General features: G+C 31.5%; 1 protein-coding gene across 3 annotated transcripts in view; it reads left to right on the top strand.

The window, feature by feature from the left end:
• The window catches only part of Slk (STE20 like kinase), a 58,829-nt gene that overhangs the window by 39,143 nt on the left and 6,718 nt on the right, over nt 1–12,968 (top strand). For 2 of the 3 annotated variants that reach the window (XM_078015175.1, XM_005333590.5), the window contains 6 exons: nt 2,084–2,176; nt 8,878–9,007; nt 10,135–10,259; nt 10,792–10,980; nt 11,526–11,651; nt 12,620–12,733. In XM_078015175.1, the coding sequence (XP_077871301.1) occupies nt 2,084–2,176; nt 8,878–9,007; nt 10,135–10,259; nt 10,792–10,980; nt 11,526–11,651; nt 12,620–12,733 (777 nt within the window). The remainder of the gene's footprint in view (nt 1–2,083; nt 2,177–8,877; nt 9,008–10,134; nt 10,260–10,791; nt 10,981–11,525; nt 11,652–12,619; nt 12,734–12,968) is intronic. The other variant, XM_005333592.5, reaches the window with a different exon arrangement.

The following is a 12,968-nucleotide window of genomic DNA, read 5'->3' as shown; positions in this document are numbered from 1 at the left end:
TGCATGTCATCTTTAATTCATACTTTTAGCACAGTTTTTCTTGATTAGCTTTATTGATTTTCTTAGACATTGTCCCAAACAACTGAATAACTTGAAATTTAAAAAATAATATCTAAGTTTATCAAATTGCAACGTAGTTTGAAAAATCAAAACTGCAAAATATATGTAAAGTCATTTGACTAGAATGAGTTTTTCCATCTTTCCTGAAATCTTTCCATATTGTTGTAGAATTTATTTGTAGTATTATTTCTTATAAAAGAGTGTCATCAATTTGTAAGAAGGATTTCTATATATTATTGCGTCTGTCTGTCCTCAAATTAAAACCACAAGACCTTTGTGTCCTAAGTAATTTTCAGAGATAATTTTATGATTAATTCTGCATCTTCAGTAGGAGGAGGTGTTAACCTTTTCATGATTTAAAAGACTCCAGGGAAATAATTATAATGAATTCTATTAGGACCAGGAAAAAAAAAAGATCTCAACTAGTGAATGCTTTTTCTCTTTTTTATACTTCTTAAATACTCAGATTTATCAACTTTAATATTTAAATATGAAGAAATTCAAACAATGCTTCTAAATCTTAAGGATGTGCTTAAAAATGGGATAGAATTGAAGATTAATAAATATAGTGTTGTATGATTTCTTTAGGTAAAGATGAATAAAATGGTTTGTAGATGAAGCTACCATTTCTAAAAATTAATTTTATTACTGTTTATTATATAGAACTGCTGTATATTCCATGATGAGGGTATTTACAATTTTTCTTGAAACCATGGGTAGTTTGATTAAGAGGCTATTCTTTGTATCAGATTAAAAATATTTTATGGGTAAATATATAACTTAATCCTAAATAAATAAGCCTTTAGTTATTGTTTTGAGGTAGAACTTTAGCTGGTGAACATATTTGAGATCATGATTGCATATTTTAAATAACTATATTATGTATTTTTTCCTTATTGCTAAACTTCTTGCATTTGGGGCGACTCTTCCTTTTATTGGTGATTTGGTTTCATGAGGGATTACTGATGGGAAATTTTAAGTGCACTATTACATCAAAATCAGTCTCTTTCTTGGACCGTCAATGGCATGTGGTGATTTGGAATCTGGTTTCTTTGGTGCTTCTACTTATAAATTTATGATTGCTTTTCATGTTAGATTATAGATCTATATTGGTAGATGGAATTCATATCTAGGATTTTGAAATGTTTTAAAGAAGGAACTCAAAAATATACTTCATTTTATAATATATTTTTTATTAATAAATAGACTAATTACTATTAGTATAGTAATTATAATAGTATTACTATACTATTAATATATTAATAAATATATTTGATATTATTAATATACTTTATTAATATATGATAAACTATAATAAATCATAGCTTATTAAACTTATTTTAGAATACTCATGTTACTGATTTTAAAGTTGAAAAGCTTAATAAATTGTCAGCAAAGGAGAATGTTGTTCTAATTCCACAAAGTCTCAGTTATGTTCATTTAATCTCACCACGTATAAAATGGTGTATTTTATGGAAAAAACATTATCCATTTATTTCTCCTTTGTATACTGTAAGATTTGCTTTTTCTTTTCTTTTCTTCAGTCTCATGTGGATTTCATTTAGAGTTATTTCTTTGGTATTATGAAGCCAGTTATAAAAATTTGCACTTTTATAAATGGCATTAACTTTTCTTATGTCCAGTATTTCAAACAATGTCAGTAGAAAACATTTGCAATTTTATGATCTTTCAAGGTCAGTTGAGCTTATCACCTTTACTTCAGCATTAGTGTTCTGAGTAATTCTTCACTGATTGTCTTTGGGTCTTTTTAAGAGAGAAAATGATATATAGGGATAATTAAGCAACTAATTAACCTTTGTATCGTACAGTGTACCTTTCTGCACTGAGATCAAGCATGTTCTGTCCTTTTATTCTTTTTCACCAAACTAACACTTATGCTAATGCATGTTGAAAGAAACTTTCTAACAACTTGAATATTTGACCTATAGCTTGTCTGCTCACATAAATGCTTGCTGTGGAGAAAGCATTATATCTCCACCTCCTGCATGCTTATACACTGTAGGTTATAAATGAAGTGGAGAAAGCACCCAAAGAGCTGAGAAAAGAGCTCATGAAACGCAGGAAAGAGGAGCTTGCACAAAGCCAGCATGCTCAGGTAACAGCAGCAGCTTAATGCTACTAAAAACAGAAAGCAGCATTTTCTCAGTTCAGTAAACCGTGGTTGAAAGGGAAGACTTCAACTGTAATCATTAAGTCGCACTTCTCCGGATCCAGATTCCCAGCTTCTTTTCATAGTGCTAAGTTCACACTATTGGTGACATTTAAATTGCTGATATGATCAAGTGGAATGTTTAGAAAGTTGACTTAAGATGAAAGAAACAAATATATGCAAAATCCATTGTTATCCAAATTTTAATTATGGCGCAATCTTAAATTTTAAGTAGTAATGCCTATGTTTGATAGCAGACTTTTAGAAAAGAAAAATAGAGGGTGAGTATATAAGCATTGTGCTTAGGAAAAGATTGCCATTATTTATGGAAATAAAAGGCCATTATTTCTATAAAGCTCAAAGTTAGAAGAAAAATGGAAATTGGTAATGTTAAATGGTAGATCAAACATTTATTACTTCTAAGGTTGAACACATAAACAATTTTAAATTCAGATTTTAAATATTAAGTATATTGTTTATCTCTTTGATTCAAAATCGAGAAATTAAATAGACAATTTTTAACTATATGGAGTTAAATAAACTTGATTCTAGGTTATGATAAGGCTTTATCTTAACTTGTGGACATTATTTACAAAACTAGATATATTAGTTTTAGTTTTTTTTTTTCTATTTTGTAATATGGGGATTGAACCCATGCAAGGTAAGCATTTCACTCTTGAGCCACATCTCCAGCCCAATAAATTAGTATTTTTAACAGAATTTTCCACTGCATGTAGCTTTACAAAATTCTTATACTAAGAATCTTTAAATTCATATTAAGCCTGAAGGGAAAGAGAAATAAATTCAATTTTAAGTTTGCATATGTCAGTTAAACAAAGAAGAGATATGGATTCATATTAATTGTTGCTTTGACTTATCCATTTAATATGGTTTTATGTGATTCAAAAAGTGACTCACAAATTTTTAGATTTTATAGACCCCATTAAAAAAAACCAGAATGAACAAAAACTAGTGGAGGCAGTGACATGGATTTCCATTAACGTTTTTTGTGCCAAGTAAAGATATTTTAAATTTGCCATTTACTTGTTGCTATCATTTCAGGGGAGAGAATATTATAATGTTAAGAAAAATAAGGAAAATAAAATCTTAGAATTAAGATTTTAGTACCGCTAACTTACTTAAGTAGAATTAGTTTGCCCTTTTTTTTTTTTTTGCTTGCTATGAGGCAGTGAAAGATTTTATCTTGGCATGGTGTAAGGATTACTAGTTTAAGGTAATACTTAGCCATTTACTATGTGCCAAGCACTGTTCTAAATTTTAAATATTTGAATTCAGTCTCAGAATAAACATTACTCCCATTTTAGAGGTGAGGTAACCAAACATAGAAAGGTTGAGTGACTCTCAGAATCACACATCTGATTACTGGTTGAGCCAATATTTTCATCTAGAAAAGGGGGGACTTATATGCATATTTCATATATTGAATCTCCATACAACATACCATATTACCTCTGATTTAAGCTACTCATTCTGTGCTTCATCTAAACTCTCATCTACTTGGTCCAGTGGTTATTAGCCATTTCTTGTGAATAAAGTAAAGATGAATTCCTTGATGGCCACATACCCACTTTTGCTTAATTTGAATTTCAAACCATATAATAAATAACAATATAGCTTGCCTTATAACATAATGTAGACTATTTAAATTCTAAGTTCATTTAAATTCTAAAAGGTAATATATTAAACTGTAGAGTTGAAACTGAAAATTTAGTGTAGAATGAATTAGGTGATTCTTTGCTTTAATAAGTCTTCTTGGTGATTTTTCATTGAATTTTGTGGGCTTCTTATATTTTCCAACTAAAGCTGAAAATAATAGTAAATTCTTTCTGTAAACTTAATGAAGTGTTTAAAATCTAACAGGTTTCAAAAGTATTTATTCCTTTGACAAAGTTTCTAAAACTTGATAACTCTACAGTCTATTTTAAACTTTTTTTTTTAGAATTAATAAATATTAGCTATATCCTTATGGAGCTAGAACATATTTAATCGCCTAGTCCAGTGGTTTTCAGTCTGTTCTCCCAAGAGCTCTTCAAAAGTTAAGGAATCTTGGGTCTGTGGGTCCCTGATTCTACCTCAACTAAAGTAGCACCACTTTTTAAATCTGTTTATAAATAGATTTTTTTGAATGAGTTTTTGAAAAGGGAATATGGTTTAACAAAACAATGGCAATACACTAGAGTCTGGAAACCACTGGTCTAGTTCAAAAACTTTATTCAAGGCATGAGAAAGAGGCCTCTCTGTCAATTGAGTTGATCTAGGCTCCGAGAAATTAACATTTGTGTAATTACTCATTCTATTTATGAAAGTCATTCAGATGTATTCTCATCTGGGAGGTGCATTGTATTCTGATCCACAGGGTGTTGCTCAGGTCATGATTCAGTCTTTTCAGTTGTCCTCTTGTGCAGTCTTCAACGCCCAAATGCAGGACGTAAGTCCCACGTGCTTGTGGGAGGATGCCTTCTCCTGTTTTACCCACTCTTTCTTTGACTCACATGTGCCTTTTCATTGTTGACTTCATTTGCTAAAATCTAGAAGACTGATAGATGATAATGTCAGTATTGACAATAATAGCCTGACATGAACTTTATTCTTCAGAGAGTTTTCACATCTGATTATCACTGCCACCATCCTAAAATGGGATGGAATATATCTATTATACAGATGAAGAAATTGAGTCACAGAAGACTAAATGATCGGCCTAAAGTCACATAAGAAATTAATGGAAGAGCTGGAACTAGAACACTTCTAAAACAGTGTTCTTTTTTTCTATCCCACCACAAATTTTAATTTGAAATATTCATCTTTTTAAAGAAGTAAAATATCTTTGCAATAGTATTTTATAAGCTTTGCACATGTGAGAAATTGAATGCTGTGATCAGATTTTTATCTTTGTGTGAAGTGACCTTTTGATTGCATATGTTTATGGAGATGTTTTAATTATGGATATGGTCAGAAAAGCCATAGTAAAAGTAGTGATTTTAGATTTAACTCTAGTTTTCATTTGTTCAAATTCTTAATAATGAATAGTGAGTTGCTATTCTTTATAGTTTTAAATTAAGTCTGGAATTCTAGGCTGTATTCTTTCTCACAGTTTCCATAGGGAAGACTAGTTCATTTAAAATTTTAATTTTTGTTTGTGGTTTGATATATACAACTGGAGTAGAGAGAATACAGCTTGATTTCAACCCTTCCTTTTCCCTCTTCTCAAAATTAGACTTTCTTTTTTAAATTACTGGCAGATGTTCAAGTCTTATTATCATCTTCTAAAAGAGTAAGCAAAATATTTTTTTAACGAGGGAGAAATTATGAATTACGATCACTTTTCTGATCATTACCATTTTTGAGCACATCTGAGTTAAAATGATCAAATAGTCCGGTATATCATATTTCTTTCTTATAGTTTTCTAGAACCCAAAGTTGTAGTTTTATTGCTTATAGTTATTTAATTAATTATAAAACTCCCTAATAGAATTTAAACATGTACTTTTAAAGGGCACTCATTTTATAATTTATGTACCCATTTTAAAAAATGACTTTTGGTCTTAATAGTTTTGAGTTATTTTGTTGTCTTTTATTTGTTATTTCTAGTGATTTAAACATCTTTTTTTAAAAGGTAATTTGTGCAATATTTTTGAAATGTGTAATTTCTCTTAGAAGTTCTTAAAGAGTAATTTCTAATTATAAATTCCATTGTGAATGTATTGTACTTGGACTTTGATGTTAGAAAATTTAATGAATGCATTATAATGTAGAATTTCATTTTTTTGAGGTGATGAAATATATTAATTTGTGTATGAAGGACATTGTCAGATAATTTTTAGCTTTAACATAAAAAATTCTTTGTGCATTATCCCTGACTACATCATTGTTCAGATCCTGCTTGCTTATTCAACTCCGCGGCACCTGGGTTCTTTGCTAACTCTGATTGTTAGAAACTGCATCTGTTTATTGGATTTGTAACTGCCTACCTTAATTTTTATTTGGTGATCCTTATTTTACCTTCTGGAGCACCTGAAGGTAAAAATTCTGCCTGCTTCTATGTAACTGTCTTTACCCTTCTTTGCCCTTTATGTTTTAGCTACTTTAGGGTACACTTCTGTAGTACTGTTATTCATTGTAGGGCCTGGCTTCTGGACTCTTTATCTCCAGCTTTGAGTTTTCTGTGGTTTAATTTTGAAATTTTGAAAGTATGATACTAAGGAAAGGAACTGACAATCCAAGACCAGGGGTAGTTGGGACCAGTAGAGTAGAAGCTCCTTGAAGGCAAAACTGTCTTTTATTAATTTTAATAAGTCTATAACTAGTGCAATATCCATCCAGCATTTACAGAATGCTGAATGAAGGTTTTCTTTGGACCTGACTTCTTTGTGTAATCTATATATATAAATGTATTATAGTAATATGTCCCAAAATTGCATAGATAAGAAATTGCACATTTACTGACTCCATTTTATACCTTTGCATTTGACTTCAAGTCTTCATATGTATATACTAGTTAAGTTAGACCATTGATTCTATCCATAGAGGTATTTTTTCTTTTTCTTTTGTTAATTTGTTCTAATTAGTTATACATGACAGCAGAATGCATTTTAATTCATTGTACACAAATGGAGCACAACTTTTCACTTCTCTGGTTGTACACTATGTAGAGTCACACCATATGTGCAGCCAACATGTGCCTAGGGTGATAATGTCCATCTCATTCTATCAACTTTCCTCATGCAGGCATCCTTTAAAAATCCTTTTTGCAAACCAACACTAAAAATGTTAAACAAAAGAAATCCTTTAATATATCTGCAGGTTATAAGTTTATTAAACAAGTTGCATATAGAAATTCTGTAATTGAAGTTGGAGAAACAATTTTTATTACAAATATTTATTATAGGGGAAAAATCATTTTTTTTTTGGTACCAGAGATTAAATTCAGAGGTGCTTTACCACTGAGCCACATCCCCAGCCTGGTTTTAGTTTGTATTTTGAGACAGGGAACAGGGTCTTGATAAATTGCTTAGGGCTTCACTAAGTGGCAGAGGCCATCTTTGAACTTGTGATCCTCCTGTTTAAGCCTCTGAGCTGCTGAGATTACAGGTATGTGCCATCATGCCTAGCGCCATCATGCCTAGCTAGAAAATAAGAATCTTGAACTCTCTTTGTGGTAATTGTGTGAAAGATAAGCATGGAGATTTTGCATCTGTTTAATAAAATTAAAACTCCATATTCTAGATTTTACCTTTGCAGCAGCATACCATTAGTTCTACCTGGTTGTATATAACCATTTTAGCCCTTTACTTTCTATGTATTAGCTGCTTCAGGGCACACTTCTTTAGTCCTATTGAATTTAAGTATTCATTGAAAAATTTTGCCTATGATAAAGTTGTATAGGTAACCCATTAGTCTTTTTTTCTGCTACTGTATATTTGTATTCATGCTAAAATACAAATGATGCAGAACAACAACACTTATGACTTAAATTACTTTGAAGAAACAGCCTGAACTGATCACTTCCAGAGACATTATTGTAAGGCAAATATTTTGAAGAACTTGCTAGACTACTATGTTCACTCAGGACCAGGTTAGTAGTGATTCAGACCTTGTCAGACTGTCCAAAACCCAACAAATGGTTCCAAAATAGATTTTGGGGTTTGATCTTCTCTTAGATATACAGGAGGGGGGATTATGGTAAAGTGCTGCTTCAACCCTAAATCCACAGTTAAATTGATCAGCATATTCCTTGAGTTAATCACCAATTGCTATCATTGCCAAGCGAGGGATAGAGATCCAAATTTACTTTTTTTAAAGCATAAATTTGGCATGTCATATGTACTCAGCAAATACTTGTTGAATGAATTAGTAAACCCCAAACATGTTGGTAGAATCTTGTGATTATAAGAATTTTATTTATATATTTATATGTAACTCCCTTTTCTAATCCTAGTTTATATTTCTTTAGTCATACATTCTCCGTTAAGTCTTGAAACTATTGTTCTTTTCAGTAATAGGCTATAGAAAATAGAAACTGTATTTCTTTGTTGTGCAGGCTTAGTATTTTTCACTTACTCTATTTCTTAGAAAAATAAAGTTTAAAATTCTGACATTTGTTTTACTTTTCAGCTCTTTCATTGCCTTTCTTCCTAAAAGACATTTCTTATATATTTTTGTTCTTGTCACTCCATATTAGAAGGAGTTGCTCCATATTAGAGGGAATAGTCAGTTTTAGAAGCTGTAAACTTATTGTTTTCCAAAAGCTGCTAGTGTAATAGGGCATTTTAATTATGAATGTGTGTCATTCTTAACAGTGAATTTAGAATATTTTGCATTCTAATTTTTTTTCAAAGTTGAATTGGATGACTAATACATGTATACTACATATGCACTATATAATTTGAGTGATTTTAAAATCTGGCTAACTTTGTAAACTTGGTTTAGAGATCTTGTTAACTGCTGGGGAAGTTAATAAGATTAACAGTGGTAGAGTGCTCACCTAGGATGCTCAAGATCTTGGATTCTATTCCCAGCACCTCCGAAAGATAAAAAGAAATCTTGTTAATTACTAATATATACAGTCATAAATAAATGGATATTTAGTTCTGTAGATACTTATTAACTGATGGTTAACTGTCTAATAGGAACAAGAATTTGTTCAGAAGCAACAACAAGAATTAGATGGCTCTTTGAAAAAGATCATCCAACAGCAGAAGGCAGAGTTGGCTAATATCGAGAGAGAGTGCCTGAATAACAAACAGCAGCTCATGAGAGGTATATGAAGTTTTACAGCAAGTGTGTATACATAAAATGGTATCTCAGAAACATTGTCGAGGTATACCTTAGAAATATTTAAATGTTTTCCTTTGCTAGGGCAATAAAGGGAAAGTTAAAGAAATCTATCTTTCTTTAGTAAATGAGAAAAAAGTCTTTTAAAATTAAGAAATACTACAAGATATAGACTTCCTTTATGAAAGTAGAAGTGACTATAAACACTTAAAACAAGGCTGGCTCAGGGCATGGTGGTGCACACCTGTAACCCCCAGCTGCTCCAGAACTCAGGCCAGCCTTGGCAACTTGGGGAGACCCTGTCTCAAAATTGAATTTTAAAAAAGGACTAGGTATGTAACTGAGTGGTAAAGCACCCTCGGATTCAATCCTCAGTACCTCAGGATAAAAAAGAGACAGCATAAAATAATTTAGGGGCTGATGCTCAGTGTGTAAAAGCTCATGCTTAGCATGTGATAGGACCTGAGTTCCATTCCTAGCACCACACACACAAAAAAAAACCCAAAACAAAACAAACAAGCAAAAGAAAAAAAAATGGAAAAAAATGTTTTTCTGTACAGATAATGCTACAAATATATCTTAATAATTTTGAGTTTTATTATGCCTTGTAATTGTTGGTACAGTCAGTAGTTATGTAATAGAATGGAATTTTAAGAACTTATTTTCCCTAACAAGTTACCTTAGATTTTCTTTTCTTTCTTTTTAGAGAAAGTTTGGTTCTTATACATTCATTCATTCATTTTATTTATTTATTTAAATATTTATTTTTTAGTTGTAGTTGGACACAATACCTTTATTTTATTTGTATGTGGTGCTGAGGATTGAACCCAAGGCCCCACACATGCTAGGCAAGCTCTCTACCGCTGAGCCAAAACCCCAGCCGAAAGAATTTGTTTTTTTATAGTGGAATATTCTCAGTTTATAGGATATTAAAACAGAATTAAGAATGACAATGGATATTCACATTGATAATATTTTATTTATAGCTCATAGTATCCATTTGTGTATATAAGTTAATATATAGATAAAACTTTTATGTAAATATTAAAATGAAGATCAAAGTATATTAGTAAAAAGAGCAAAGTGACTTTTTGAAAATTATTTTCTTCTAGCTCGAGAAGCTGCAATTTGGGAGCTTGAAGAACGGCACTTACAAGAAAAACACCAGCTGCTCAAACAGCAACTTAAAGATCAGTATTTCATGCAAAGACATCAGCTACTGAAGCGCCATGAAAAGGTTAATGAAAGGAAAATTCCTTAATTTTTTTGGGTTTTTTTGTTTTTTAAAAAATTTTTGGTTCTTTTTAAAGTTTATGAAGCTATTTCATTTTGAAGCTTCTATTTGTTAAAAAATGCATTTTTATTTCTTTTTCTCTTAATTCTGATTTATTTAATGAGGTTTGAAGTAATTATATCTTGGTCATTATTATAAATACAAGGATGATAATTAATTACAATGTCTAATGACCTCTATATTTATTGTAATCTACATTTTGTATCTCAGAAGAAGATATTTTGGTTTCTGTTGTGGTTCAAGTAAAAACTGTAGGTTCCCTGTACTTAGTAAAAGAATTTCAGTGTAAGACTCTCTTACCACTAATAACTGTACTTTTCTTACAAGTTATTTTTTTGCCCGATATCTTGCTGGTCACAGTACAATAAGGGAGATAGTATATATGGGAAAAACAAGTGAAATCTTTGAACATATGTGTGGGAACTGTGTATTAAATAATATTTACATTACTGGATTCTGTTTAAAACATTTTTAGGAAACAGAACAAATGCAGCGTTACAATCAACGACTTATTGAGGAATTGAAAAACAGACAGACTCAAGAAAGAGCGAGGCTGCCCAAGATTCAGCGTAGTGAAGCCAAGACTCGAATGGCCATGTTTAAAAAGAGTTTGAGAATTAACTCAACAGCCACACCAGACCAGGACCGAGACAAAATTAAACAGGTAAATTAAGCAAATTATTCTCTTCATTTTTAGGTTTTGAAAATATGAATGCCCTTTAGAAATGCTACATAATTGGTTGTAAACATTTAGTCCTACCTTGGACTTGTCAATATTCACTTTAAGACCTTGAGCTAGGCGCATGATATGTACTAACTTAGTTGTTCCAGGGTGGTGACCCTAGAGGGCAAAGCCTTCCTTCCCATGCTGCACAACAGAGTTTGGGTCCTGGGAATGAGATGACATGAACAACTTTTTAAGTCAAAACATGTCTTCACTTTGATACTTGCAATCACAAATCTCACACAAATTAAATGAGTACACTAAGCAGTTAGGATCAAGATTTTTAATCAGAAGTTGTTCTATTTCTAGAATATGCCCCTACCCAGGTCATCATGTAGACTCCAGTTCTGAGTCATAGCATATTATTTCTTGCATCTTTAGTTTATTGTATTCTAAGTTTTGTTAAATTTCTTAATTACACCTTTAAAATGTGTAGAAATTATGTTGATTGTTAATTGTAATTTATCTTTTGTTTTTCTTTGTAGTTTGCTGCACAAGAAGAAAAGAGGCAGAAAAATGAGAGAATGGCTCAACATCAAAAACATGAAAATCAAATGCGGGATCTTCAGTTGCAGTGTGAAGCCAATGTCCGAGAATTGCACCAACTGCAGGTTATTGATTGATTGATTGCAGTACTAGGAATTGAACCCAGGGCTTGGCACATGCTAGGTGAATGCTTTGCCACTAAGCTACATTCCTAGCCCCCAACTGCAGTTTAGAGGCAAAAGCATGACAACAGAACTAGGCAGCTCAAGTGGATGGTACAGAGAAAATAGTAGCTAACAAAAGTAAAACGCATGTTATTTATAAAAATGCTGGGATTGAAAGGTTGTCTTTCCTTAGAAGACCCAAATGAGGATCAATTTAGTATCATAGGTATTTGTTTATATTTTATATAACATGATTAATGTGATCATGAAACTAAATTATAGCCTAAGAAGTGGAATCTTTCAGAAACAATTTTGAGTATGATTTTTAGTATATTTTGCAAGATGATGTGAATCTTTCAAAATGATGAAGGTAATTTTTTTGTTAGATTCTGAGCTTAAAATTTATTTTCCTTTTAAAATTGATTTTTTTCTATTTTTTGTGGGGGGAAAAAGGTAAATTAAATATATGGGAATTTTCTTCCTAAGATATGTAAAGGTTTCTTTATAGAAAGGGCTGTTTTTGGACCTTGCCTGAAGTGTGCAGCCCTGCTAATATATAGTCTAAAATGTTTAAAGTTTCATAGTAGTATCAACCTTGTGGATTACTCTACATTTGCTTATAATATACTGGAATAGAATACATCCTAATTCCACTTCCTGGTACCAGCTGGTGAAAAGGAAAAAAAGCAAAGACCCAAACTAATTCTTTCTGTTTAAGTTCTTTTAGATAGTATGCAAACCAATCTAATTTCTAAACTTATAAAAGTATGTCTACTTATTTCATAGTTTTTGGCTATTGGTTTTTAGAGGAAAATTTGTACTTCAGTAATAGGTTGATGATGAATAATTTATTATTTTGGGAGACGATGGTATTTGTGTAAAATTACTTGGTTGATCTAACATTTTTTAAATCCAAACTTTATTTTCAGAATGAAAAATGCCACCTGTTGGTTGAGCATGAGACCCAGAAACTCAAGGAATTAGATGAAGAACATAGCCAAGAATTAAAGGAATGGAGAGAGAAATTGAGACCTAGGAAAAAGGTGACTTTAAAAGCTTTACTTAAAATGTTTTGTTTTTACTCATCCATTACCCAGCTATTGGCTCTTTGCCTACTGTGTGTCAGGGACAGGAGATGGAGATGAAAAGACAAAGTTCTTATCCCTAAAAGACTTCAGTGACAGGCGATTTTAAATTGGTGGGAATCATTGTCTGAAGGAGGTAAGTACAGGGTACAAGGGAAGGGAGCAGAATGCACAAGCAAAGGAAGAAGAATGC

This window comes from Ictidomys tridecemlineatus, chromosome 1, assembly GCF_052094955.1.
Source record: "Ictidomys tridecemlineatus isolate mIctTri1 chromosome 1, mIctTri1.hap1, whole genome shotgun sequence".
Taxonomy (NCBI): Eukaryota; Metazoa; Chordata; class Mammalia; order Rodentia; family Sciuridae; genus Ictidomys; species Ictidomys tridecemlineatus.
Note: the sequence above shows the minus strand (reverse complement) of the source record. Positions and strands in the feature narration are given on the sequence as shown.